General features: G+C 39.9%; 1 protein-coding gene across 1 annotated transcript in view; it reads right to left on the reverse strand.

Annotated features, from left to right (window-relative positions):
• LOC123020343 (vacuolar protein sorting-associated protein 13B-like) overlaps window positions 1-23,826 on the reverse strand; it is a 56,961-nt gene that overhangs the window by 3,923 nt on the left and 29,212 nt on the right. The window contains exons 4-8 of the mRNA XM_044423918.1: window positions 20,600-20,717; window positions 19,305-19,472; window positions 16,761-16,942; window positions 4,927-5,101; window positions 1,737-1,993 (exon numbers count right to left, since the gene is read on the reverse strand). Coding sequence (XP_044279853.1) covers window positions 1,737-1,993; window positions 4,927-5,101; window positions 16,761-16,942; window positions 19,305-19,472; window positions 20,600-20,717 — 900 coding nt within the window. The remainder of the gene's footprint in view (window positions 1-1,736; window positions 1,994-4,926; window positions 5,102-16,760; window positions 16,943-19,304; window positions 19,473-20,599; window positions 20,718-23,826) is intronic.

Below are 23,826 nucleotides of genomic sequence, written 5' to 3' on the forward strand. Positions count from 1 at the left end.
TAGAGCTTCTCCATCTTTGGCTGCAGAGCACATAGTCAATCTGATTTCTGTGTTGACCGTCTGGTGCTGTCCATGTGTAGAGTCGTCTCTTGGGTTGTTGGAAAAGAGTGTTTGCTGTGACCATCGTATTCTCCTGATAAAATTCTACCAGCCTGTGCCCTGCTTCATTTTGTACTCCAAGGCCAAACTTGCCTGTTATTCTGGTTATCTTTTGGCTTCCTACTTTAACATTCCAATCTCCCACGATGATAAGGACATCATTTTTAGGAGTTAATTCTAGAAGGTGTTGTAGGCCTTCATAGAACCAGTCAACTTCAGCCTCTTCAGCACCAGTGGTTGGGGCATAGACTTGGACTATTGTGATGTTGAAGCATATTATTATCCTATTAAGAGGAGATAACACACATTCAATCTTCCCCTCCAGATGTTTTGGACTACATGCATGACCATTTTCCATGCTGGCTGGGGCTCATGGAAGCTATGATCCAGAACATCTGGAGGCAGCAAATATATGGAAGCTGATGTACACTTCCTTATTTTTCTCTTTTTCTTTTCTGCTAAGGAAAATGTAACCAGACCTGAATTACTTAAATAGCTAACAATAATTCCTGTCCAGGTATTTAGAGAGCTTCTAGTAATTCTGTTGACTGTCATTAAAAGTTGTAATTTTTAATTATGTAAACCAAAGTATGGTCACATGTTATCTACTAAGACAATAAAAATATTCATTTGGATCCAGACATGCCTTTCTGCAAAGCAAAGGGCTCCTTTGCATGCATATCTCTGCAAAGAAAGATAAGTCTCTCTGGGGAGAGATACAGGAAGAAGACATAAGTAATCCCATCAAGTGTATCTAGATTAATATAAACAGGAAAAGGAATAGAAAGAGCAGTGTTTGGAGTTTATTATCATCCACCCAATCAAGGAGAGGATAAATATGAAACTTTCAAAAAACAAGCTGTCAGTATTTATGGAGGCATGATGTCATCATTATGGAGGACTTCAATTTTCCTGGTATCTTGGTTTGAGTCAAACTCTGCCAAACATGTCCTCCCTAAGAAAACCCTAGCATGTACCACTGATAACTGATAGTCCTCCAGCAGAAAGTAGAAGTAGGAACAAGAGGTACAGCTTTACTCAACCTGTTCCTAACCTACAGGGAAGACATAGTGGACAAAGTAACAGCTACAGGAACTCTGGGGGAAAGTGATCATTCCTTACTTGAATTCTCAATAATAAAGAAAACTAAAACTAAAGGTTGCCATACATGTACCCTAAGAAGCCAACTTTAACAAATTCAAGGCAATGATAAACAAGTCCAATGGCAAGCGACTCTTTTTCCCACTGCACCACTTTTCACTCTGTTTCAGAGGTTCCCTCAATCCTTTGTAGCAGCTTTTGAAGATCACAGTTTTAAATTGAGGAAAATCTCCATTCTATCTCCTTCTGCCAATAGGAGCATCACATGAGCCCATAACATTCAAATACAGTATAAGAGTTCTAACTTTACTAAATTTTAATTTTATAACATTAAAATTATAATTTATACATTTATATCCCAATTTTCTTCCATATAAACTTGTACAAATACTGTTAAAAGTCTTTAAGCAAACGTAAGCCCGCATGCATTTTCTCCACCTATTATGAAAATATGTGTCTATATGCTGGCATCTGTCACCATTATTCCAGCATGTAGCAAAACTGCTAAAATATACATATATTTTAAAAATACTCACTTTGAAAGTGATAGTAGCTTTTGTACAATAAAATCCTATAGAAACAATGGGATCCTTAATTATTGGCAATTTCTGCTGATTTATTGCTGCTCCATCATCAGTTCCAACAGAATCTCCCTCTTCATCATCATTACCCACAATAGCAGGTACAAAAGACCAGGCCCAAGACACCCATCCTTGCTGTTGATCATCATCTTGTTGAACAAAAAATTCTGGAGAAATATATTGCATATCTTTACCTATTTCATCTTCTGAACCTTAAAAAATAAAGAAGTAGGGATAATTTTACTTACAGTGCAACAATAGCCACAGAACTAGAAACAAAAGTGAATTTACTCTCACATACAACAAACCTTTCAACTAATGTTATGGCACTCAGCACTATCTTTTAATCTGAGCATATGAAAGGTCTTTTCCAAAGAAGAATTAGGGTACAATGAATCATTGCCTCATACCTCTTTCTAAATAATCCTATAAAGTATGCTAGTAGCTTTCCTATTTTATTGTGAGGTAAGTGAAAAGTGGTGATTTTCCTCAGGTCATTCTATTATTTAAATACAAGTCGGCTGCTTTACACTGAGCCTCTCATATGTATGGAAGATTTTTGCTGTATGGCAAAATTAACAAAGAAAAAATAATTCAGAGGGGCCTCTATGTTAGCAAAATCAAAACAAATTAAAAAAACAAAGAGTTTTGTCACACCTTAAAGATTAAATAAATAGCCACAAGACTCTTTGGTGTAGCTCATCTAGTATTCTGCACTAGCTGTCATTAGTCCTGTGGATCTGCTGTTAAATAGTCCAGCAAAGATGTCCTCAGCATATATTGATGGTGAAGAACCATAAAGTTGGTTAGTATATTTTGTAATTAAGCTAAACTGTTTCTTAAATATTTACTTTAAATTATGTCCTACAATGAAGGATCTGTGATAATATTGCCACAATAATGAAAGATCTGCACTGACTGCAAAGTGTTTTCTACGTTCAATTCAAAGTTTTAGTTTTAACCTTAAATCTAAAAAGCTTAGGACCTGGCCATCTAAGGCACTATCTATCTCACTAGCAACCTGCAACATTCTTAAGATCAGCATTTTGAAGACAACTCTCACTTGCAGAGACCCTCTTTGCAAGATATGTATAAAAATGTTTCTCTGGAACATACTGCCTTTGAAATTACAATTTGTTCCCACTCTCACTGCGTTCAGGAAGGCAATCCAAACACATTCCTTTAACTTGCAATTTAAAATTGTTATGGATTTTAATGTAGTTTTTAAGTGTTTCAACTATCTTGTTGGACTTTATGTAAACAGCTTTATTTGGTCTTCAAAAGGAGGTATAGAAATACTATACTATATACCTCCTTTTAGAAATACTAGGGACTGCAGGTGGCGCAGTGGTTTAAACCGCTGTGCTACTGGGCTGGTAGATCGAAAGGTCGCTGGTTCGAATCTGCACAATGGAGTGAGTTCCCGTTGCTCCGTCCCAGCTCCTGCCAACCTTGCAGTTCGAAAGCATGCAAATGCAAGTAGATAAAAAGGTACCACTCTGGTGGGCAACTAACAGCGTTCCGTGCACTTCGGTGTTTAGTCATGCCAGCCACATGACCACGGAGACTGTCTGGGGACAAATGCTGGCTCCCTCGGCTAGGAAACGGAGATGAGCACCGCCCCCTAGAGTCAGGCATGACTGGACTTAATGTCAAGGGGAAACCTTTACCTTAATAGAAATACTAACAAATAAACAAACACACACGTGCACACGCACATAGATATTGGGGATCTTGCAACACCTTCAATATTTGAACAGCTAGCATATACACACCACTGTCAAATTGATTCTTATCTGGATGGTGAATTCCTTTTTGTTGAAGCCTATATATAATTACTAGAAAGTTTTATACATTCCATACAAATCAATGTGTGCATTTCAGTAATTTAGTGCATAGTAATATTAAACGTTCCACACAGTGCCATGTTGGTGACCCCTTCATATGTTCCAACAGAAGTGCCTGCAGGGAAGCTATGGAGACTGTGGACACCACACTGGGGACCCCTAATCAAGCCCAGTATTGTATTCTCTGACAGTTCTACTTTTCAAACTAGAGATCTTTGCCAGACTTAATGAAATCCTTCAGTTAACAATACCTAAGAAATCAAATCATATAGGCTAAAACTAGATTATGACCCATCTCATAGGGAGCAGAACAGGATTGGGGCCATTAGACATCCCTAACTGAACAAACCATATTAAGTGGGGCTGATTCACAGCTCTAGTTCACAATAAAGTAGAAGTAGGCAATAAATGCACATTTAGTTATTAATTATGGGGCTTTACAAAGAACAAATAAGAGATTAATCTATGATCAAAAACAAAAGTAGAATGACAATGTCATAACAGAATACACCACTCAATGTATTCTAATACGGAGTTAGAGCTTACCCCAATCTGAAGAAGGCAGATTTTAATCTCTAGAAAACTAGCAGAGAAGCTCTTAGTTGGTACTACAGTATTTACAAAATACCCTAATTTCCTTAACTATATATTTCTTTTGCAAATATCTGTCCTTTCAGAAAGAGAGCTGAGTCAGTCTTTTGTTATTCCTTGTTATTGTCTGTGTTTATTATCTGTTTAAAACTTTTAAATATTTTTTCTGATATTTTATTGTATTTTTACCATTTGTTTTTATGGACTGTGTAAACTGCCCAGAGATCTCACCTGTGGGGCACTACAGAAATGAAATAGATGATGATAGTTGTGACAAGTACAGGAAAATAATCTAAGGAACATTTGGATTTTTAAGGGGGAAGAAAATCCTCCTGTATTGATCCATGCAATTACCTACTTGATAAAGCTCAAAGAATTGTTTGAGAGTGCTCTATTACTGTGTAAACTTCTGAATGGATCAAAATATGAGATTACATAATAACCTAGAGTACCTGAAATTATTTGATTAAAGATAATTATTATCTTTTAATGCATAAGTAGGAAAGAAAATTTAGGAAATAAGACAAATCTGATTACTTATAAACCCTAAGAAGATACCTATGAAGTTGTAATTATGTGTTTAAATAATCCAATGTCGAACCAGAAATTGTCCAAGAACCACTAAAACAACTAGCTTAGAATTATTTACATTTAACCATAACATCTTCAATTATTTTAGGAGGCTATTCATGAACAATTTGTATTACCTGAGATATTACCCAAAACATCCTTGGTGTGACAAACCTGGTCTTCATTTTCTCCATCTTTAAAGGAGCCTATTTCTCCATAGTACAGTGAAATTCCAAGTTGCATTATACGAATAAACATAGGAAGTTGTTGATCAGTAATGGAAAGCTTCAGACTCTCAACTAAAGTATGAATCTGCAAGTAAAGAGAAGAACACAAGCACCAAAAATGGCTTAAATAGTAAACAGAGCAAATAATCAACTTCCTGGTTCATCTACCCCAGTGGTTTTTCAAACTTTCCACAGCTGGGGACCATCAAAAACAGGAAAAATGCCCGGGGGACCACTGAGGCAGAAACAAAAAGCACTATACACATAATACAGTATTCTCTGTGTTAGTTTCCAAACAAGAAAGAAAGACAGACGGACAGACGGACGGACGGACTCTCTGAAACAACCAGAGAAACCGAGCAACAAAAAATGCCAGCGAAAGAATAAAAATGATGAAATTGGCACAGTGTGGCTCCCTGCTGGCTCTCACTGAGTCATCTCTTCCCTCCTTGGCCACCCCCCGGAAACATCGATGCACTCCCCCCCCCCATGAACAAGGAAGAGGTCTGCAGCAAGTGGGATGTGGCCCCCCACAGACTGGCAGGAAATCTCCCAGGGAGTGGTACCAGTCCATGGACTGGTGGTTGAAAAACACTGCCGTATACCAGCCCCCAAAACTTAATCACCATCAATACTCACTTGAAGTTCAGATTTTTTGCCCAATACTTATTTATTTAAGTATTTTTTGCCCAATACATACTGCCCATTGACACATCCCCCTTCTTTCTTATTTACATAAGAACATATGACACTGCCAGGTGAAGTTTTGAAGAAATCACATCATACTTTGAAGCTCTGTGGAATAATGTCAAGAACTCTGTCTCCCCCGTCCTTCCAGTCTTTGGAAGCAGAATAAAATAGGAAAGAAAAATATTCCAGGTGAATTCCTGGCTACACAGGTGGTGCCAATGTGAGAAATTTGGATCTGGGATGACAGCTTCTACTACCTTGAACATGCACCTTACAAGGAATGGAAAGACTTTATTTAGCCACAGCATGAAGGAATGTACCAGGAGGGCTTTAAACTGAATCCAACAGAGAAGGGAGACAAACTTCTGCACTCAAATACAGGGGAATGTGCTTAGTAGTCCCATTGAGACCATTTGGATCAACAAAAAATGGAACAAGAAATAAAAAGAAAATGGTGGTTGAAGTCAATTAACAACCACATAGTCAAACAGAAGAGAAGGATGAAACTTTGGAAAGCAAATTGCTAATATTTCAAGGAAGCATAATATAGTAGTTATGGAGGATGTCAATTTCCCCAATATTTCATGGGAGAGAAATTCTGCCAAACATGGCCCCCTCCAAGAAATTCCTGCCTTGTGTTGCTGATAACTTCCTCTTACAGCAAGTAGAAGTAACTAGAGGAACAGCTATCCTCAACTTGCTTCTAACCAACAGAAAAGACCTAGTGGATGAAATGACAGTTACAGGAAATGTGTGGGAAAGTGACCGCGCCATACTTGAATTCTTGATTCTAAAGGAAGAAAGTGTAACCAAGTACATACCCTAGATTTTTAGGAAAGCCAATTTTAATAAATGTTGATCAGTAAAATCCCATGGAAAGTGACTCTTATAAGAAAAGGAGTCCAAGATGGATGAGATTTTTTTAAAAAAAAGAAAATTCCAAAGATGCAATTACAAACAATTCCATCAAAGAAAAAGGGTACAAGACAACAGAAGAAGCAAACGTAGCTTCACAAAAAGCTTAGAGATAATCTAAGAGGACAGGATAGAAAGTGGAAGGAGGCAAAGCTATTAAGAAACAGTATAGGCAGTTAGCAGAGAATTGCAAGGATGGTATCAGAAAGGCTAAAACTGAGAATGAACTGAGGTTAGCAAGGAATGCAAAAAGGCCTTCTTCAGATATGTTCATAGTAAAAGACAGAGGAAAGACATGGCAGTTCAGCTACTCAATCTGGATAGCGAACAAATATGAAAGAATGGTAACAGGAGACAATAGGCACAAGTACTTAATTCCTACTTTGGCTGAGTCTTCTCCCAAAATTGGATCTATGACCTCCTTAATAAAGGAGAAGTACAAGCTGAAGAAGCAGGTTGGCAGCTCAAGATTGACAGGCAAATGGTCAAAGCTCGCCTAATTAGTTTAAACAAGTTTAGATCTCCAGGGCTTGAACTGCATTCTAGAGGAATAAAGGAACCGGCAGGATAACTCTTAGAACCACTATTTATTATCTTTCAGAAATCATGGAGGATGGAGAAAGTGTCAGTTGACTGAAGAAGAACTAATGTTGTCCCCATCTTCAAGAAGGGAAAAAAGGAAGAACCTGGGAACTACAGGCTAGTCGGACTGACATCTAACCCTGGGAAGATTCTGGAACAGATTATATAGCATGCAGCTTGCAAACATCATGAAAACAATGCAATGATTACTAGAAGCCAACACAGATTTTTCCAAGAACAAATCCTGTCAGACTAATCCGATCTCTCCTCTCCCTCCCCCCTGCTTTGAGATTCATTAGCCTCTCTGGTGGACTGTGGGAGTGCTGTGGACATAATATATCTTGACTTTAGGCAAAGGTTTTGACAAAGTGCCCCACTGTATCCTGATTAGCAAACTAGGTAAAAGTGGGCTAGATGGAACAACTATCAGGTGGATCCACAGTTGGCTACAGAATCGGACTCAAGGTGTGCTCATCGATGGCACCTTCTCAAACTGGGGAGAGGTGACAAGTGAGTGCCACAGGGTTCATTTCTGGATCCAGTACTCTTCAACATTTCTATTCATGACTTGGCAGAGGAAGTACAGGAAACAATTATCAGATTGCAGATGACACAAGACTGGGTAGGACAGTTAATACCCTGGAAGATAGCAACAAGATTCAAGATGATCATGACAGGCTGGAATGCTGAGTTGAAAACAACAAAACGTATTTCAATAGGGACAAATGCCAAATTCTGCACCTAGGAAAAAGAAATCAAATGGATCATTACTAAATACTTGGCTCAAAAATACCGCAACTGAGAAAGATCTTGGAATTAATGTAGATCACAAGCTGAATATGAATCAACAATATTTTATTTTTATTTATTTATTTATTTTATTAAAACATTTTTATGCCGCCCCATTCGCCGAATCAGGGTTGTCTTTCAAGAATGCCTTTCAACTTCAGATCCAAGTCTATATGGAAACCCTAACAACAATGGGCATGATCCGGACAAAACAGAACTTTTTTGTTCAAATAATTCTAACGGAAAAAAATAAACATGTCTTTAATTCTCTGCCACTTACATAAAGGAGGTATCTAACAACTTTAGGATTAGCTGGACTATGGCCAGTAAATGCAGTAATTTACATAGCTCATCTTTAAGATGAAGTTTACACAAAATTTCTGAAAAAACTATAGTTATTCTATTGGATAGAAATCATCACATCAAAATATCAATGCTTTGGTAAAACAATATTTCTTTGAATACATATATTTTTTTAAAAAATTACACATTTGATGGCAATGGAGTTGTTTGGCAAATTGTGGGTTTTTTAGAACAATTTCCTGTGGTATGTGCTGGGTATGTTTCACAGCCTTTGTGAATATTGAAAACCCCCACTACTAATCACAGGTTAACTGTAGATTATTTAACTCACAATTAACCTATACTGACCAGGTTCAAATATCACACACCAACCTCCAATCAGCCCATTTAGAGTTCAATATTTAAAATGGATGAGGATTGCATCAAGCACATGTCACAGTAAGTCATGGGTCAATTAAGCCATGATCTGCTTGTAATACATTGAACTAGGTCAATTTGTTAGAAAGGAAAACATAAGTGCTTAAACATACTAGTTTGAACTGCAAAGAAAACTGAGATCTGCCCTAAGAAATGTGAACCACAAAGAAACAGATCATCTTCTTTGAAGGCACTGGGTGCCTTCCCAAATATAGCTGATTTTAAAGTTGATTACCTATATACTTGGCAAAATTCCATTTAATCTTATGCACACAAATCTGAAAGAATTCAAAGGAAGATAAAGGTTTAGCAATATAAGAATTATTTAATACATATTTCAACAACTTTCTAAAATAAATACTAGAACTAACTCTACCTATAAATTTAACTTGACATGTGTGCATGACTGAGATTAAACAGATTACAAACTAGAATTTGTTCTTTTATTTGTTCTTTTATAATAAACAATCTGATCCACACCCCTATTGAGCCATCATTCTTGAGTTTCAAAAGAATTTCTGACAGTAATACAGAGGAAACTGTTTAAGAAATTAGTGAAACATTGTGAAGAGAGAAAATGAGCAATGTGCTCCAGACTGCTGTGCTATTTTATCAACAAGAAAATGGAGTTAACACAATAGAAAAAATGAACACTGAACAATGACATACTTATCATGACATCAAATAATAATGTAAATAATGTTAGAGTGACAGAGTATTTGGCTTATGAAAACAGATTAGAATTAAGTGTTGTTAGTGATTTTAAGTGTTTTAAGACTGTAATCCAATGTACACTTTGTCTCCAATTAAGCACCACCATCCATAATGGGGGAGGGGGTACTTCTGAACAAACAAACAGTAAGAGACAAATTATAATTTTGAGCAATATTAAAACAGTACATCAATTTTATAAAAGGATATTCAGGAGAAATGTGATGGTTTTGTGGCAGACAAAGCAATGAGCAGTCAAGCTACTGATAAATATACGTTTTAATTATGCCAACAGTAATCCATGTTCTCTAGCATACATGTTATGGCAATCCAGAATCCATTTAAACCATATCTATAAGTAATTAAGGAAAAGAAAGCACAGACTTCATTATTACAACTACAGATCCAAGTGACACTTGTGAAGACTATGTCAATGTTTCCATTATACACAGTCAGAAGTTTGTGATTCTGCCATAAAAGTTTCCTCTCTGCTAAAACTTGGCATAGAAACTGATGAACAGGCCCATAGTTGAATTTCATTCCTCAATCAAAAACAACTTAGCAATTTGTAAGTTTAAAAAGGGAAGAAAGGCAAGGTTTAAGATTTTACTTAAATATAACTACGTAATACCAAAGAAAAATACCATAAGTCAAAACTTATCTTAATCATGATTCTGTACAAAAAAGCAGGTTGCTTACCTGTAACTGATGTTCTTCGAGTGGCCATTTGTGCATTTACACATATGGGTGCTGCGCCTGCACAGTGCCTAGGCCGGAAAATTAGAAAGCTAATGGTTTTTGGTGGGAAAACTCCGCTCCCCTCCCCCTCAGTGGTATAAATAGGGTGGAGCGTCCACCATTTTACTCAGTCTTGGAGACCGAATGTTCGCCCCCTTGGGGTTTAAAGTATATGACAGCAAAGGTCAACAGTACCCTGAATATTAAAGTATGGTACCAATGAAAAAAGGTCATCCACTCACCAACACCGAGCGGGGCCGGCAGGTGGGTTCTGTGAATGCACATATGGCCACTCGAAGAACATCAGTTACAGGTAAGCAACCTGCTTTTCTTCGTCATGGCCTCTGTGCATCACACATATGGGTGATTAGCAAACTTATCAGACTCGGAGGAGGGAGGTGTCATCAGCGAAGAATAGATGAGAGAACTGCTCTGCCAAAGGAACAGTCCTGCCTGGCATGGACATCCAGCCAATAATGCTTGGCGAAAGTGCATGGAGCGGCCCATGTTGCAGCTCTGCAGATATCTTGAAGTGGAACCCCTGCGGCAAAGGCAGACGAAGCCGCTACAGCTCGCGTAGAATGACCTCTTGGAAACACAGGTAAGTCTATTTTTGCTAGCTGGTATGCCAGGACGATAGTTTCGACAATCCACTTAGTCTCTGAGATGTGACTGGGGACCCTTTGTCATGCTCGGCATACTTAATGAAGAGACTATTAGAACAACAGAAGGATTCTGTACAAGATCTGTAAAAAGCCAAGCAGCAACGAACATCGAGAGTGTGAAGAGACCTTTCAATCGGATCCGAAGGCGATGGAAAGAACGCAGGTAAAACAATCTCCTGACTCGTGTGGGATGGTGTAGCCACCTTAGTCAGAAACAATGAATCCATCCGAGGAACAACCTTTTCTTTATGAAAATTCAAATACAGTGGGTCTATTCAAAGGGCACAAAGTTCGCTAGCTCTCCGAGCTGATGTGACTGCTATAAGGAAGGCCAATTTCCAAGAGACGAGAAGTAGGTCAGCAGTCACCAGAGGTTCGGAGGCTTTGTGAGTGCCTGAAGCACTACAGAAAGACTCCACGTTGGCATAACAGGGCGCATGTAAGTTCTGTAATCCTCTAATGAAACACCGAACCAGAAGTTGAGAGAAGACTGATGAACCTTGTACAGTGCCACGATAATGTGATATGGCAGCTGCATAAACTTTAAAAGATGATGGTTTAAGTCCCGAGTGGTATAGTTCCAAGAAGAATCGTAAGATATTCTCAATCGAAGCCATTCCAGGAGCGAATGAATGGCATTCGGCAAAAGATGAGAATCTCTTCCATTTCGCTGCAAAAGACCAATGGATGGATGGTCTCAAAGCAGATTCGAAGCAGATTTGAGAATTGCTTGAATATCTGGATCTAAAGCTGTCGGTACTGAACCAATCCCAGTTGAATTTGACGGAGGGGTCGTTTGTACAGTTCGTGGAGATGGATTCTCCAGTAGTTGAGATGTCATCGGTATTGAGTCAGCAGCAAGATTTAGCTGATGCGCCAGGCCATCAACTTCAACGAGGTTAGGTCTGCGTGTCAGATTGCTCCGTTCTGTTGTGATAACTACTGAGGAATTGTCGGGAGCCGAAGAAACACTCCTCTGGACAGTCAAAGGAGAGTGGTAAACCAAGGTTGTCTCGGCCACCACTGAGTTATTAATATCCCTGTGGCGTTGTCTTGGACTATGTTCGATGTAACTTTCGTTAGAAGTGGGATCAGAGGAAAAGCATAAAAAGTCATACTGTCCCAAGGGATCATGAGGGCAAGAGTTCGAGGAAGTTGATATGCTTCGTTGTTTCCTGTCGGTTCCAAGTCCCTTGGACCCGAAGTCCTGCACATACTGCACCCCATCTGACTAGTGAAGCATCAGTGTACATGGTTGTTGTTGGCTGAGGTGGCTGGAACAGAATGCCAACAGACAGGTTGTCTGGAATAGTCCACCAAGTCATAGTACGTAGGATCGACAGCGGGATCTGGATCAGCTTGGTGGGTGGATCCCATTGCGGATGAAATGATCTGTTGAAAAACAGCTGTAAGGGCTGTAGTCGTAGTCTGGCGTATGGGACAATGGCAACTGTAGCAGCCATGTATTCCAAGAGTCTCTGGATGGTTATGGCTGGTACCGTTCCATGTAGTCGAATTCAATGAATATGGTCGCAGAGAGTGTTTCGACGGTTCAGAGGAAGAAAAGCTCTCCCCTGAGTAGAATTGATGCCTGCTCCGATGAAATCGATGACCTGCGTGGGAATAAGGGATGATTTCTCGCGGTTAATGCAAAGTCCGAGATCGTCAAGTAAAGCACAAGTCTCGTGTACAGCTGAGAGAAGGTCTTGTCTAATCTGTGACACAATGAGCCAATCATCCAAATATGGGTATATTTGAATGCCCTGAGTCCGTAAGTATGCGCACACCAGAGCCATATACTTCATAAAGACTCTGAGGGCAGTAGCCAGGCCGAAAGGCAAAACAGTGAATTCGAATATATCGGATCCGACAGTGAAACATAGAAAGCGCCTGTGAGAAGGATGGATGGAAATGTGGAAGTAAGCATCCTTCAAGTCCAGTGAGGCGAACCAATCCTCTCTCCTCAGCAACGGAAAGATATTTTGTAAAGTGGTCATCCAAAACTTTTTTGGCTTGATGTACCTAAAAGGGAGAGGGGAAGGTGGGGAGTGGAGAGACAGAATGATCTGCCCAGACCGTCAACATTGGCGCTTCTTGGTATCGAAACGTCAACGGCCCTGGGAGAAGCATTGTTGTGGCTGCTGTCTTCGACGCTGTTGCCTCTGCTGGTACTGCTGTCAAGGCTGATATTGCTGGCAGTAGGAGGATCAAGGCCATTGCCACTTACATTTCTGCTGAGGAAGCTCCATGTGGCGTGCTGTCATTCCCGATTCGTGGATCGACTTCAGCTTATGGTTGGTCTTCTAGTGGAAAAGTCCGGTGCCCTCAAACGGCATTTCCTCGATCCTCCTCTTCATTTCCTCAGGGAAATTACAATTACGTAGCCACACGTGGCGCCGCAGGGAAATGGTATTGACGAGGGCCCTTGAATCAGTGTCCACATGATGCCTGGCAGTGGAGAGCTGTTGTATCGCCACCTGCATAGCCTCCTTTATAAAGACCCTGGCTAAGTCCGCTTGATGGTCCGGAAGGGAGGAGGCGATGTTATCCAGCTTTTGCATTATGAAGTACTGGTAACGTGCCAACATTGCTTCATAATTCAATATGCAAAGGCCAAGCCCAGAGGCCACATAGACTCGGCGCACGAGCATATCGATTTTCCTCCCTTCCTTGTCATGAGGGGCCGTGTGACCCCTCGACTCCCTGCCCTGGGAGGACTCAACCACCACCGAGTTCGGCTTTGGGTGACGGAGCAGGAATGGGATATCTTCCTCTCAAACCCGGTACATGGCTTCGTACCAACGAGATGTAGCCTGTGGTTGAGCCGGTTGGTCCCAGGGCTGGACCATAGCCTGGTGAAGTGTCGTGATGAGTGGGAGTGCTATGGCTGCAGACTGCTCTCCCCTGACGATGTCGTAAAAGCGATCGGTACTGGGACCGGGGCGATGATGGGCCTCGATCTCCAGAGACCGAATGAGGCGGGAGATGAGCTCCGTAAAGGTGACATGTAGTTTGTCAGGGGATCCAGGGCCTTGGGAGGTGATGGCCACAGGAGACGTGGAATCGACCTCCGACTCATCCGAGTCTTCATGGTAGCGATAATGGTCGCTAGAAGAGGAGGTTTCCGGAGAGGTTGGTCGTCCTCTCTCCACATGCCTCAAGGTGGATGGGGCCTCCTTTGGGACCAATGGTGACTGATGGTCCCGTGAGTAAAAGGCATACGGTTGGTATTCGCCCCAAACGGGGAAACCACCATAGCCAGGCATTGGCCAGTCGTCATCTCGGCGCTCAGACGAGTGGCTTCGGCGTCTGGGTGGCGATGGTGAATCTGCAGGTGGCTCAGCTGTGGGCATCGGAGTCGGAGAGTGTTCCCTCGGTGGGAGTCTCTGATCTCTCCATCAGAAATGGACTCCCTAAGCGGCTCCTCCGGCTGCTGAGGAGGTACGCTCTCAGGCCGAGCAGATTGCCTGGGGGATCCCGGCAGAGTCACCTGCATCGCGGATTGCAGGGCCGGTCCTGAGGGAGTCAGTACCGCAGCAGTGGTCGGTACTCAGCAGCCCGATGAACCCGAACCACGATGTTTGGGGTGGTCAGGTTTTTTGCCTTTGCGAGCTGGCTTGTCTGCCTTTCTCAGCTTCTTGTGCACAGAGGGCTTATCTGAGCTGGTATGCTTATGCTTCTCCCGTTTCTTGGTTGCAGGAGAAGGTAGCTGCTGGGCCTCCATAGAAGTGGCACCTTCGTCCAAAGGACGCTGTGGAGGAGTGGCAGAAGCTGGAGCAGGGCGCTTTGAGGGTACGCGAGCGGTAGAGGCAGAGCAGTGAGAGGGCGCAGCTCCGCATAGGAGCTTGCAGAGACTATTCTCCCTGTTTTTCCTAGCTTGCTTGGTAAACACCAAGCAGTGGCCGCATATGTCAGTTCTATGCCCCCCGCCAAGGCAGAGAAGGCATAGGTCATGTGGGTCCGCGGGCTACATTTTGGAACCACACTCAATGTATTTGCAGAATGTCGCTCGCTGCGCCTTCACAAAATAGAAAAGAGAAGACAGTGCAGCGGGTAAGATAATATTTTGGGGGTTTTTTTATAGGAACAAAAGGTTTGAAGAAAAATGGGTTAAGAGAAAAAACTTGGAGTATAAGAAGATAGCGAGAAGATATATGAAAAAACTGTAGAAACGAACAGTGAACACGAGGATCTAAGCGAGAGACAAACAGGCACGAGGCACAGTGAATGGCGGTCGCAAAGACTGAGTAAAATGGCGGACACTCCTCCCTATTTATACCACTGAGCGGGAGGGGAGCGGAGTTTTCCCGCCAATAACCATTAGCTTTCTAATCTTCCGACCTAGGCACTGTGCAGGCTCAGCACCCATATGTGTGATGCACAGAGGCCACAACGAAGAACCTTATTTATGTTTCCGAAACTACTAAACACAAAGTTATTTAAATGACTTCAGCTGTTATCTCTTTCTATTAACTCCTGTGTTAACATACTTAATTTATAACAAAAGTGGTAAAGTTTTTAAACCAGTTGGGAAAAGCAAAGCTATTCTAGGAACTACCTGACATATAGGCCAATCCAGTCTTCAGTACTCAATATATGCTTTAGCATATGGATACTAAACTACTTTGCCCAAAATAAAAAATAAAATATCTAACAATCATAAAGCACAGCTAAATGTATGAATTCCAGCAAAATTTCACATCAATAACTGTCTAGAATAAAGGCCTGTATACAGACTTTTTCCCAGAAACTCTGAATATCTGTTTTTGGTTCTTTAGCAGAAACTGAGCAAAAGTTTGAAGTGTGTGATTGTTAAATAAGCTGAAACTGAACAGCTTTGAGTACCTAATAATTGGTAATCTATATTAAGAGCCTGAAACCAAATACTACTAGATCAAAATACGTACAAAACAAATGCTTATGTAGAATTCAAGTAATATTAATAAAATTAACTCCACAGGGATACATATACTACAGTAAGCAAACATTTATCTAGAAACATGGTCAAAACAGATAAAGCTACTAAGCTTCTTCAATCCTACTTCAGAAATAATTTAAACTTTCAAGATTTTACATCCCACGTGTAGCTGTTTAGACCCTTTGATCATCTTTTGAGCTTTCCTCTAGGTGCCCCCACAGGTGGCTACAAGACACAGCATCATCTCAGTTATGGTACCCTGTTTATGGAATGCTTTATGCAAGCAGCTTCTTACTCACTTGGTACCTACATTATTATCTATCATGTGGAATAAGTTGAATTCTTCCATACGTATTAGAAGTGTAGAGGCTTTTCAATTTTACAGCTGTTTATTTTATTCCTATGCAGTTTGTTCTTTTGTATTGTTTTCTTTTAGCATTTTTAATTTGTTCATAGAACATTTATTATTAAGTGATTTTAAAATCTACCAAGAAGTTAGGGATGATATGATGGCACATAACAACATCAGATTTTAAAAAAATGAAACCATAGTATATGTTGTTATGGATTTCAGAGCTGATCTTTATGTCCTTGTTCCCAAGATACATATTTCAGTCTTGAAGTGGGATTACCACACATCTTCTCAGGAGAAGGATATTTAAAAACCCTGAACTGCACTGTAATATTTTTGCTATTCATATGGCATTGTTGCTAATAGCCTTCCATTATTCATACAAGTATTAGAAAGGACTAAGTTATCCAAAATATCACACAATAAAGAAATGACAACGTGGGCAGATAAACTGAATGTAGGAGGGCATCACTAAAACGTGTAGTGTATATGAAGTAGCTAGCAGTGGAAAACAGCATCCAGGTTATTGAATTTATTGAATTCACCCATACAATTTTCATATCTTGTAATTCATACTAGGTGTCCCTCAAAGATAGAACCTCAATTATTGGGTTTTAGCCATATACACATAAAATTTAAAAAATAGATCTGTAAAGGTACTTACTTTAATAATGGATGGCATTTTAGAATTAAGATTATCATAAGTAAAGTGTAGGCGGGTTCTGAAGGAACACTTGTAAAGCAGTGGATCCTGATAAAACTCAATTTTGCCACTAGCATTCCTCTTGTCCAGGCAAACTGTACAGTCAGAAAAATTTATCACCTTCCTTAGTACCAAATCAGTGGCTTTGAAAAGGAAGAAAAGCATTGCTTAGTTTTTAACAAATTAAAGTAACTATTAGATAGACATTCATATTCTTTTAACACTATCTTCATTTTTAATTAATTTTTATTTAAAATTATCTTTAGATGGGCTTTAAAAATAAAAATCTCTTAAGGACTCACAGGATAGAATGAATATATATATATATATATATATATATATATATATATATATATATGAATGAGAGAGAGAGAGAATCATTTCCATATATATGGCAATAAATATACATGAAAATAGTATAAGAACAGTTGCACGAATTATAGCTGTAGCCCACAAATTATGCAAAAACTGGCCAAACAGGTGGGTCTTCAGAGCTTCCCTGAAGACCAGAAAAGACCAGAAATCACTAATAGCATCTAATTGCAGAGATGTAGGGCCACCACTGAAAAGTCTGTGCTTTCACACTACCATAACCACTCCTCCTGGTGGTGCACAAGTGAAGAGGGTTTACACTGATAACCTCAGAGTGCTGGCTTTGTCCCAAACCATTTAAAGCTTTAAAAGTTAAGACCAGCACCATAAGTTTGGCTAAGAAACACACTGGTAACCAATATAGCTGGCACAGTATCAGTATTATTTGAACTGGTCCCTCTGTCATCCAAGTAGCTGCATTCTGCACTAAATATTTAGTATCTATCAACTGAAACCTTTTAAAGGAGGGGTCCCCAAACCCTGAGTCAGGGACCAGTACCAGACCATTTCTGTTAGGAAATGGGCCACACAGCAGAAAGTGAGTAGCAGGCAAGCAAGCAAAGCTTCATCTGTACTTGCAGCTGCCCCCCAGCGCTAGCATCACCACTGGGGAGCAGCTGCAAATACAGATTATCATTAGGGACCTTTTGGGTCTTGGGGCTTGAAAGGAGGAGGGAGCGGTCGCAGCAGTGGTAGAGGCAGAGCCAGGCAGCAAGTGGCACAGAGAAGCCAGAAGGGTGTATACGAGTGGCGAGGGAAACGGGAAGCAAGTAAGGACTGGGCTGCAGGTTAGGGGGAGGCGGAGCAGGTGAGGCATGAGGAGGCTGAGCAGACGTGAAGTGGTGTGCATGTGACAAAGCACAAGGGAGTGGGGAGAGTTGCCAGCAGGCTACAAGGCCTATTTGAGGCCCCATGCCACAGTTGCAAGGCCCTTTTGGGTACTGGGCCTCTAGCTTTATGGTGAATTGTATCATTATTCAATTATATTACAATGTCCTTGTCCTTATATTACAAGGACATGGAATAATCAATTCAAGTTATGACAATCCAGATTCAGGCTGGATATCAGGAAAAGCTACCTCACTGTCAGAGCAATGCAACAGTGAAACTAGCTGCCTGGAGAGGTGGTGGGTTCTCCAACACTAGAGACATTCAAAAAGAAACTGGACAGCCATATGAGTGGGATGGTGTAACATGGTCTCCTGCCCCTTCGATTTCTACTATTCTATGATTCTGTGTAATAATACTAGAAATAAAGTGCACAATAAATGTAATGTGCTTGAATCATCCTGAAACCAACCCCACAACCCAATCCGTGGAAAAAAATGTCTTCCATGAAACCAGTCCCTGGTGCCAAAAATGCTGGGGACTGCTGTTTTAAAGGACCATAAAACAATTAATATAACTGAAACTGATACATGCCACATTGGATAGACCGCATTAGTGAAAAAGTATCAAATCTATCTTGCTGCTTGCTATCTCCTCCAAAAGATCAGGGCAGCATCTGGAAAGCACAAGGCCTCCGTGGTCATTCTCAGGACACAATGACCTAGTTTGCACATCACACTAAGCCATTGGTTTTTGCCCTACCCAGGGTTAATTTGGTAATAAATCAAACAAAAGTGTTTTCCCCCTTAAATCCTGGAATGTTTTTCCCCTTAAATTCTCCAATTTCAACTACTGAAGTACTAGCACCTAAAGCAGTTTTTAAAAAAAGCTAGCTCACTGCTTCTGTCACCTTCTAAAACAACCCACAAACAATCCATGGTTATGTGTTCACACCTAACGTTAACTTATTTATGGTTTAAACAATTTTTAGTCTACAACCATGGAAATTAATTAATCATTAATTGTTTGTGATTAATAAGTCATAGTTTGGTAGCACACCCACACTGAGACATCATAGAATCCAGAATTGAAAAAACCATACTATTGGATAAAATTATGTGTAAACCAAGCCATAGAGAAAAAAACTCAAAGATTAATCTTAGCTTTAAATTTTGGGCAACCCTAGGAAATGGATCAATTTGTGCTTCCCTGGTCAGCCTACCCTCTTCTATTACTCTTAGGCTGCTTTTAGAACATTGTTTTTAAAATTATGGGCATTATTTAGAGATTCACTTGGCTGCTTACCAGATATGTCCATGAATGCTCGATCCCAAAATTCATCCACTGTGTAGCATTCTGCTGAAGTTATATTGACTGAAAGAACAATATCATCCTCCACATATTTGAGTATGAGATTATTGATGACAATGTTAACATTGTTTATAACCCTCCAAATCAAACTCTGTACATAACCTGAAAGAAAAACATGGATTTCTTAAATGACTTGGCTGGGAGCTCCAACAGCAAGTTGCCAAACTTAGAAATAAGTTTAATAAATTTGCCAGTCTAAAATATTTTAAAGATTTAAAGAAAACAAAAACATCAGGTTTCTAGTCTTAAGTATAACAATAAAAAAAAAAGCTTAAAAAATACTGAATAATCCAGGGATCCAAAAACCCTGGGCCGCAGACCGGTACTTGTCTGTGGCCTGTTAGGAACCAGGCCGTGCAGCAGGATCTAACTTCGAACGATCCAGAGTTCAAACGCTAGAGTTGAGCTCCAATAGCTCCACAGTTTGAAAAATGCTTCTAAGTTCAAACTGTAAGCAAAGTGAAAAAAATGTGGTCACAGGAAAAACGTCATCGGTTGTGTACCCAAATTGAAAAAAATACAGAGGGTGCCAAAAACAATGTATACACATTTTAAGAGATGTTATCTATGCATTACTTTTTGAAGCTGAATTGAATCATGGTAGCAATGTATAGTATGACATTTGCTCAAAAGATGGTGTTAATCAAATGAATGCTGGCATCATCATGCAACAGTTTTTAATCATTTTTTCTTTTCTTAAAATGTGTCTACCCAAAAACCACTACTTCAGGACTATAGGTCCTTTAAGATAGCCAGGATACAAGCTGCCTATAGCCTAATATAGTAACTGAATGGCAGTCCTCACTTCTGGGAAGTATCAGTTTGACCATGAACCATGTTCATTTTCATTCCCCACTTATCAGTGTAGCTAGAAATTGCATACAGAAACAGATTTTGTTCCAATGTTTTCCTCAGACCGAAATTTGCAACAATTTTGTGCTTCAGGTCTGGTAACTAGGTATTTAACACCCATCTTCATATAAATGCCTAACAGGGAAGGATTGAGACCTTCAGTATAGATGATGTTTTAGATGAATAAATGAATGAACAAACAAACGAATGTTGGCTTCTATAGTCCTCCACTATCTTTAAAAAACTTTCTACACTACCATTCATTCAAACAGCTTGGCGTTGCATCTTTTCCTAAAAATGGTTACAGAGTTTGAGATAATATAAGTCTCCCCATCCCTCTTATTAATTGCCAAACTATACAATTTATAACAAGTTACCAGGTGGCAAATCAGGGTCAGGAGTAGTCTGTTGAATTCTTTTTGGTTTCACTGCTGTTTTTGCACTTTCTGTGGTACTACGGTTGGTTGAACTTGAGCCACAGCTTTCATGATCATCCTGTAAAACAGTGCAGATGGTTCATCTTTAATCAGTGAAGACAAAACTATACATACAAGTTAACATCAGATTTTACCATTGCATTTTATTTTTTCTGTAATGGTTGGGACTAGTGAACAAACACAGAAGCAGATTTAAAGAACTGCATAAATTTAAATTAACTGTGCATTAAAAGGGAATGATGTTTGGGTTTGTCAAACCAGTGTCTCCACAGTCCTGACCCTTATTTATCTTATCTCTGCTCACTGCAATAAGAAGCAATATTAAAACTATATAATATCTCTTGGATATTGCATCTGCACCAGGTATAAACAACCTGGTGTCCTCCGGATATTTTCAACTCCCACAATTCCTGACCATCAGACATGCTAGTTTGGGCTGATGGAAGATGTGCTTTAAAACATATGGAAGACACCAGGTTGCCTAAACTGGGATTTATACCGTGCATGCAGTAAGAAATTCCTTTCGTCATAATTAAATACTAAATGTACACAATGAAGTTTGATACTTTCATATCTGTTTGAGCAATCTGTATTTGCAGAAATGAAAAGAGGTCCCTATATATTTAAACAAGTGAGTAGTATGAAATATGCAATGTAATACAATATATTTATTCTCACCAACAAGACAATTTTACAAATATTCATTCCCCTTAAAGACTATATAAACAATAAACAAGTTACATAAAAGATTAGCTTTCAATTGTTTAAAATAATAAATCTAAACAGTTAATGATACTTTTGTAAAACAGAATTTGGACCCTAATTATTAGAAAACAACTCGTGTGGCCAAAACTTTATAAGAACTATGTTTCTATTTAGACCTTTTCATGTCTAAGAAATCTGAAGTCATACTTATTTCTGTTCAATGTTAACTTTGAAAACACACAATTAATTTTTGAAACATATGTGGCTGATCACAAGCCCAGAAATAAAACATGTTCATTAAAAGAGATGTGAAAAAGTTCCAAGTTAACTGCCAAAACTAGCATAATTATGAAAATATTTAACACTGGAACCAACTGAAATCACATACTGCATAGAGATTACACTGATGTCATGACAAACTTCCCAGCCAAAGTGCACTAAAACTACTATACTCTAATAAATCTAGGTCACACCATATGACAAACATTTAAACTTTAAGTAATGCAAATGATATTTTTCCATTTCAAAAGCCATTTATTAGTTTGAATTCTAATAGACAATTTATTAACAGGTTTTCAATAATTGTTACAAATATTCCAAACCAATTATGATTTAGGTGCCTAAAACTGAAAGAAGTCTGAAGAATTTTTGCTATAATAGTTTCATAATACAGCTCTGTCACAGTGAGGTATTGACACATTATCCTGAAATTATGATACCATGATGTAATAGCTTTCAAAAATAGTCTTAACATTTATCTATTAAAAGACTTTTTGCTTTGAAGCTTCTGATTCTGTCATCTGGCTAGGGGTGGCTATTAAGTAAAAGAAAAGCTTTTTCTCTATAAAACTATTCTTAAATGTGCAGGGGAGATAAAGGAAATGTCACTGCTTCCAAGTACTAAACAAAAAAGCTGTTTTCTGATGCTAATGATGTTACTTTTACCTAGTTACACTCTAATACATAAACTATATGCACACATAGGTAGAGAAGAAGTGGGAGATAATATTTGTACCGCAAAAGTCTACAGCGACACTGAAAAGAAATTGGGGTTTACAAGGTGATTAGATGGGAATATTTCATGTAATATATCGTTCCCTTGCACATGCTGCAGGAAGCTTGGATCACTAAGGTGAGGAAGGGGGTGGGTGGTACTGGGTGGCTAAGCATGCAGCAGTGAAGTTTAATGGAAGCTGCTACCTCTTCACTTCTGGTCACCTCTAAGGTAAGTGGAAGATAATCTGTGTTGCTAGAAAACAAAGCTGAGATGGAGTCAGGCAGAAGGCTTCCAACAGAAAGGACATTTCTTTGGGAGCAGTAGGGAGAAAGGGGTTCACAAGTCTTCTAATGGTAGGTATTAGAGAAAAATCTTTACAATTGTTTTTTGTACAGGGGCCTGCCAGAGTGACTAAAAATTTCAAAGGATGTCAGCATTTGCACTTCCTGCCCCAGTTGGTAAGAGAAATGGCAATGCCATGGCACTTGCAAGGAACTGGGCACTACGAAGGAGTTTGGTATGGCAACAATGCATTTACAAAGGGGGTTGGTGATCCAGCCGTTGCTCTGTTCTCTCTATGTAACAGTGAGGTGCAGAGGGCCATCTACTTGATTGCAGCTCGGCACCTCTCTGGCCCCTCACAGTCTACTCTCCTTCTTGCTGTACTGGCAAGCTGTGGTTAATGAAACAGGCAGAAACTTGATTAGTGTTGTGGCCTGTCTTTTCTCCCCTCCTTCCAAGCAGATCAGGTCAAATGGCTCTTTCTTTTCTTAAAGATGATCAACAAGGCTGCCTTACTGATACAAAAGAAGTGTTTGCAGTAGTCAGTAAAGTAGGGTTGCTTTCCAGTAACTGCCATTCTTTGAGTGCTCATCTGTGCATAATACATATGGGCTCTTTGCCTGCATGGAACCTGTTTCTGGAAGATTCTATAGTTAGGATTTGTTTGGTGGGAAGCCCTCCCCTGGCCCTACTCTGATGTGAGGGGGGAGTTCCTGCCTAATCATTAGTTTGCCTGACATGGGACTGGCATTGTGGCCCCATGTCAAGGAACAAGGAGGCCCATGGACCCACTCAAACCCAGCTAAAGGGTGGGTTGTGTGAATACACAGGTGACAACTTGAAGAATGACAGCTACAGGTAAGCAACCCTACTTTCTTCTTCACGATCTCTGTGTATCACATATATGGATGACTGGTGAGCTCAACCTTTGGAGGAGGGCAGTGTCAGTACCACAGAATTGATTATAGAACTGCTCTGCCAAAGCTGCTGTCTGTTCTGAGACAATGCACTGAGACAATAATGTTCCAGGAAGGTCAACAGATTTGAACAGATGGCCACCCTGCAGAGGTTGGGCAGAGGTATGCCAGTGTGGAACACTGTGAAGGTCACTGTTACTCACATTGAGTGGGCCCATGACAGTCCAGAGGGCCAAAGATCAAAAAGCTCACAGGCCAAAGAGATG

This window comes from Varanus komodoensis, unplaced genomic scaffold, assembly GCF_004798865.1.
Source record: "Varanus komodoensis strain SLA01 unplaced genomic scaffold, ASM479886v1 scaffold14_1, whole genome shotgun sequence".
NCBI classification, from domain to species: Eukaryota; Metazoa; Chordata; class Lepidosauria; order Squamata; family Varanidae; genus Varanus; species Varanus komodoensis.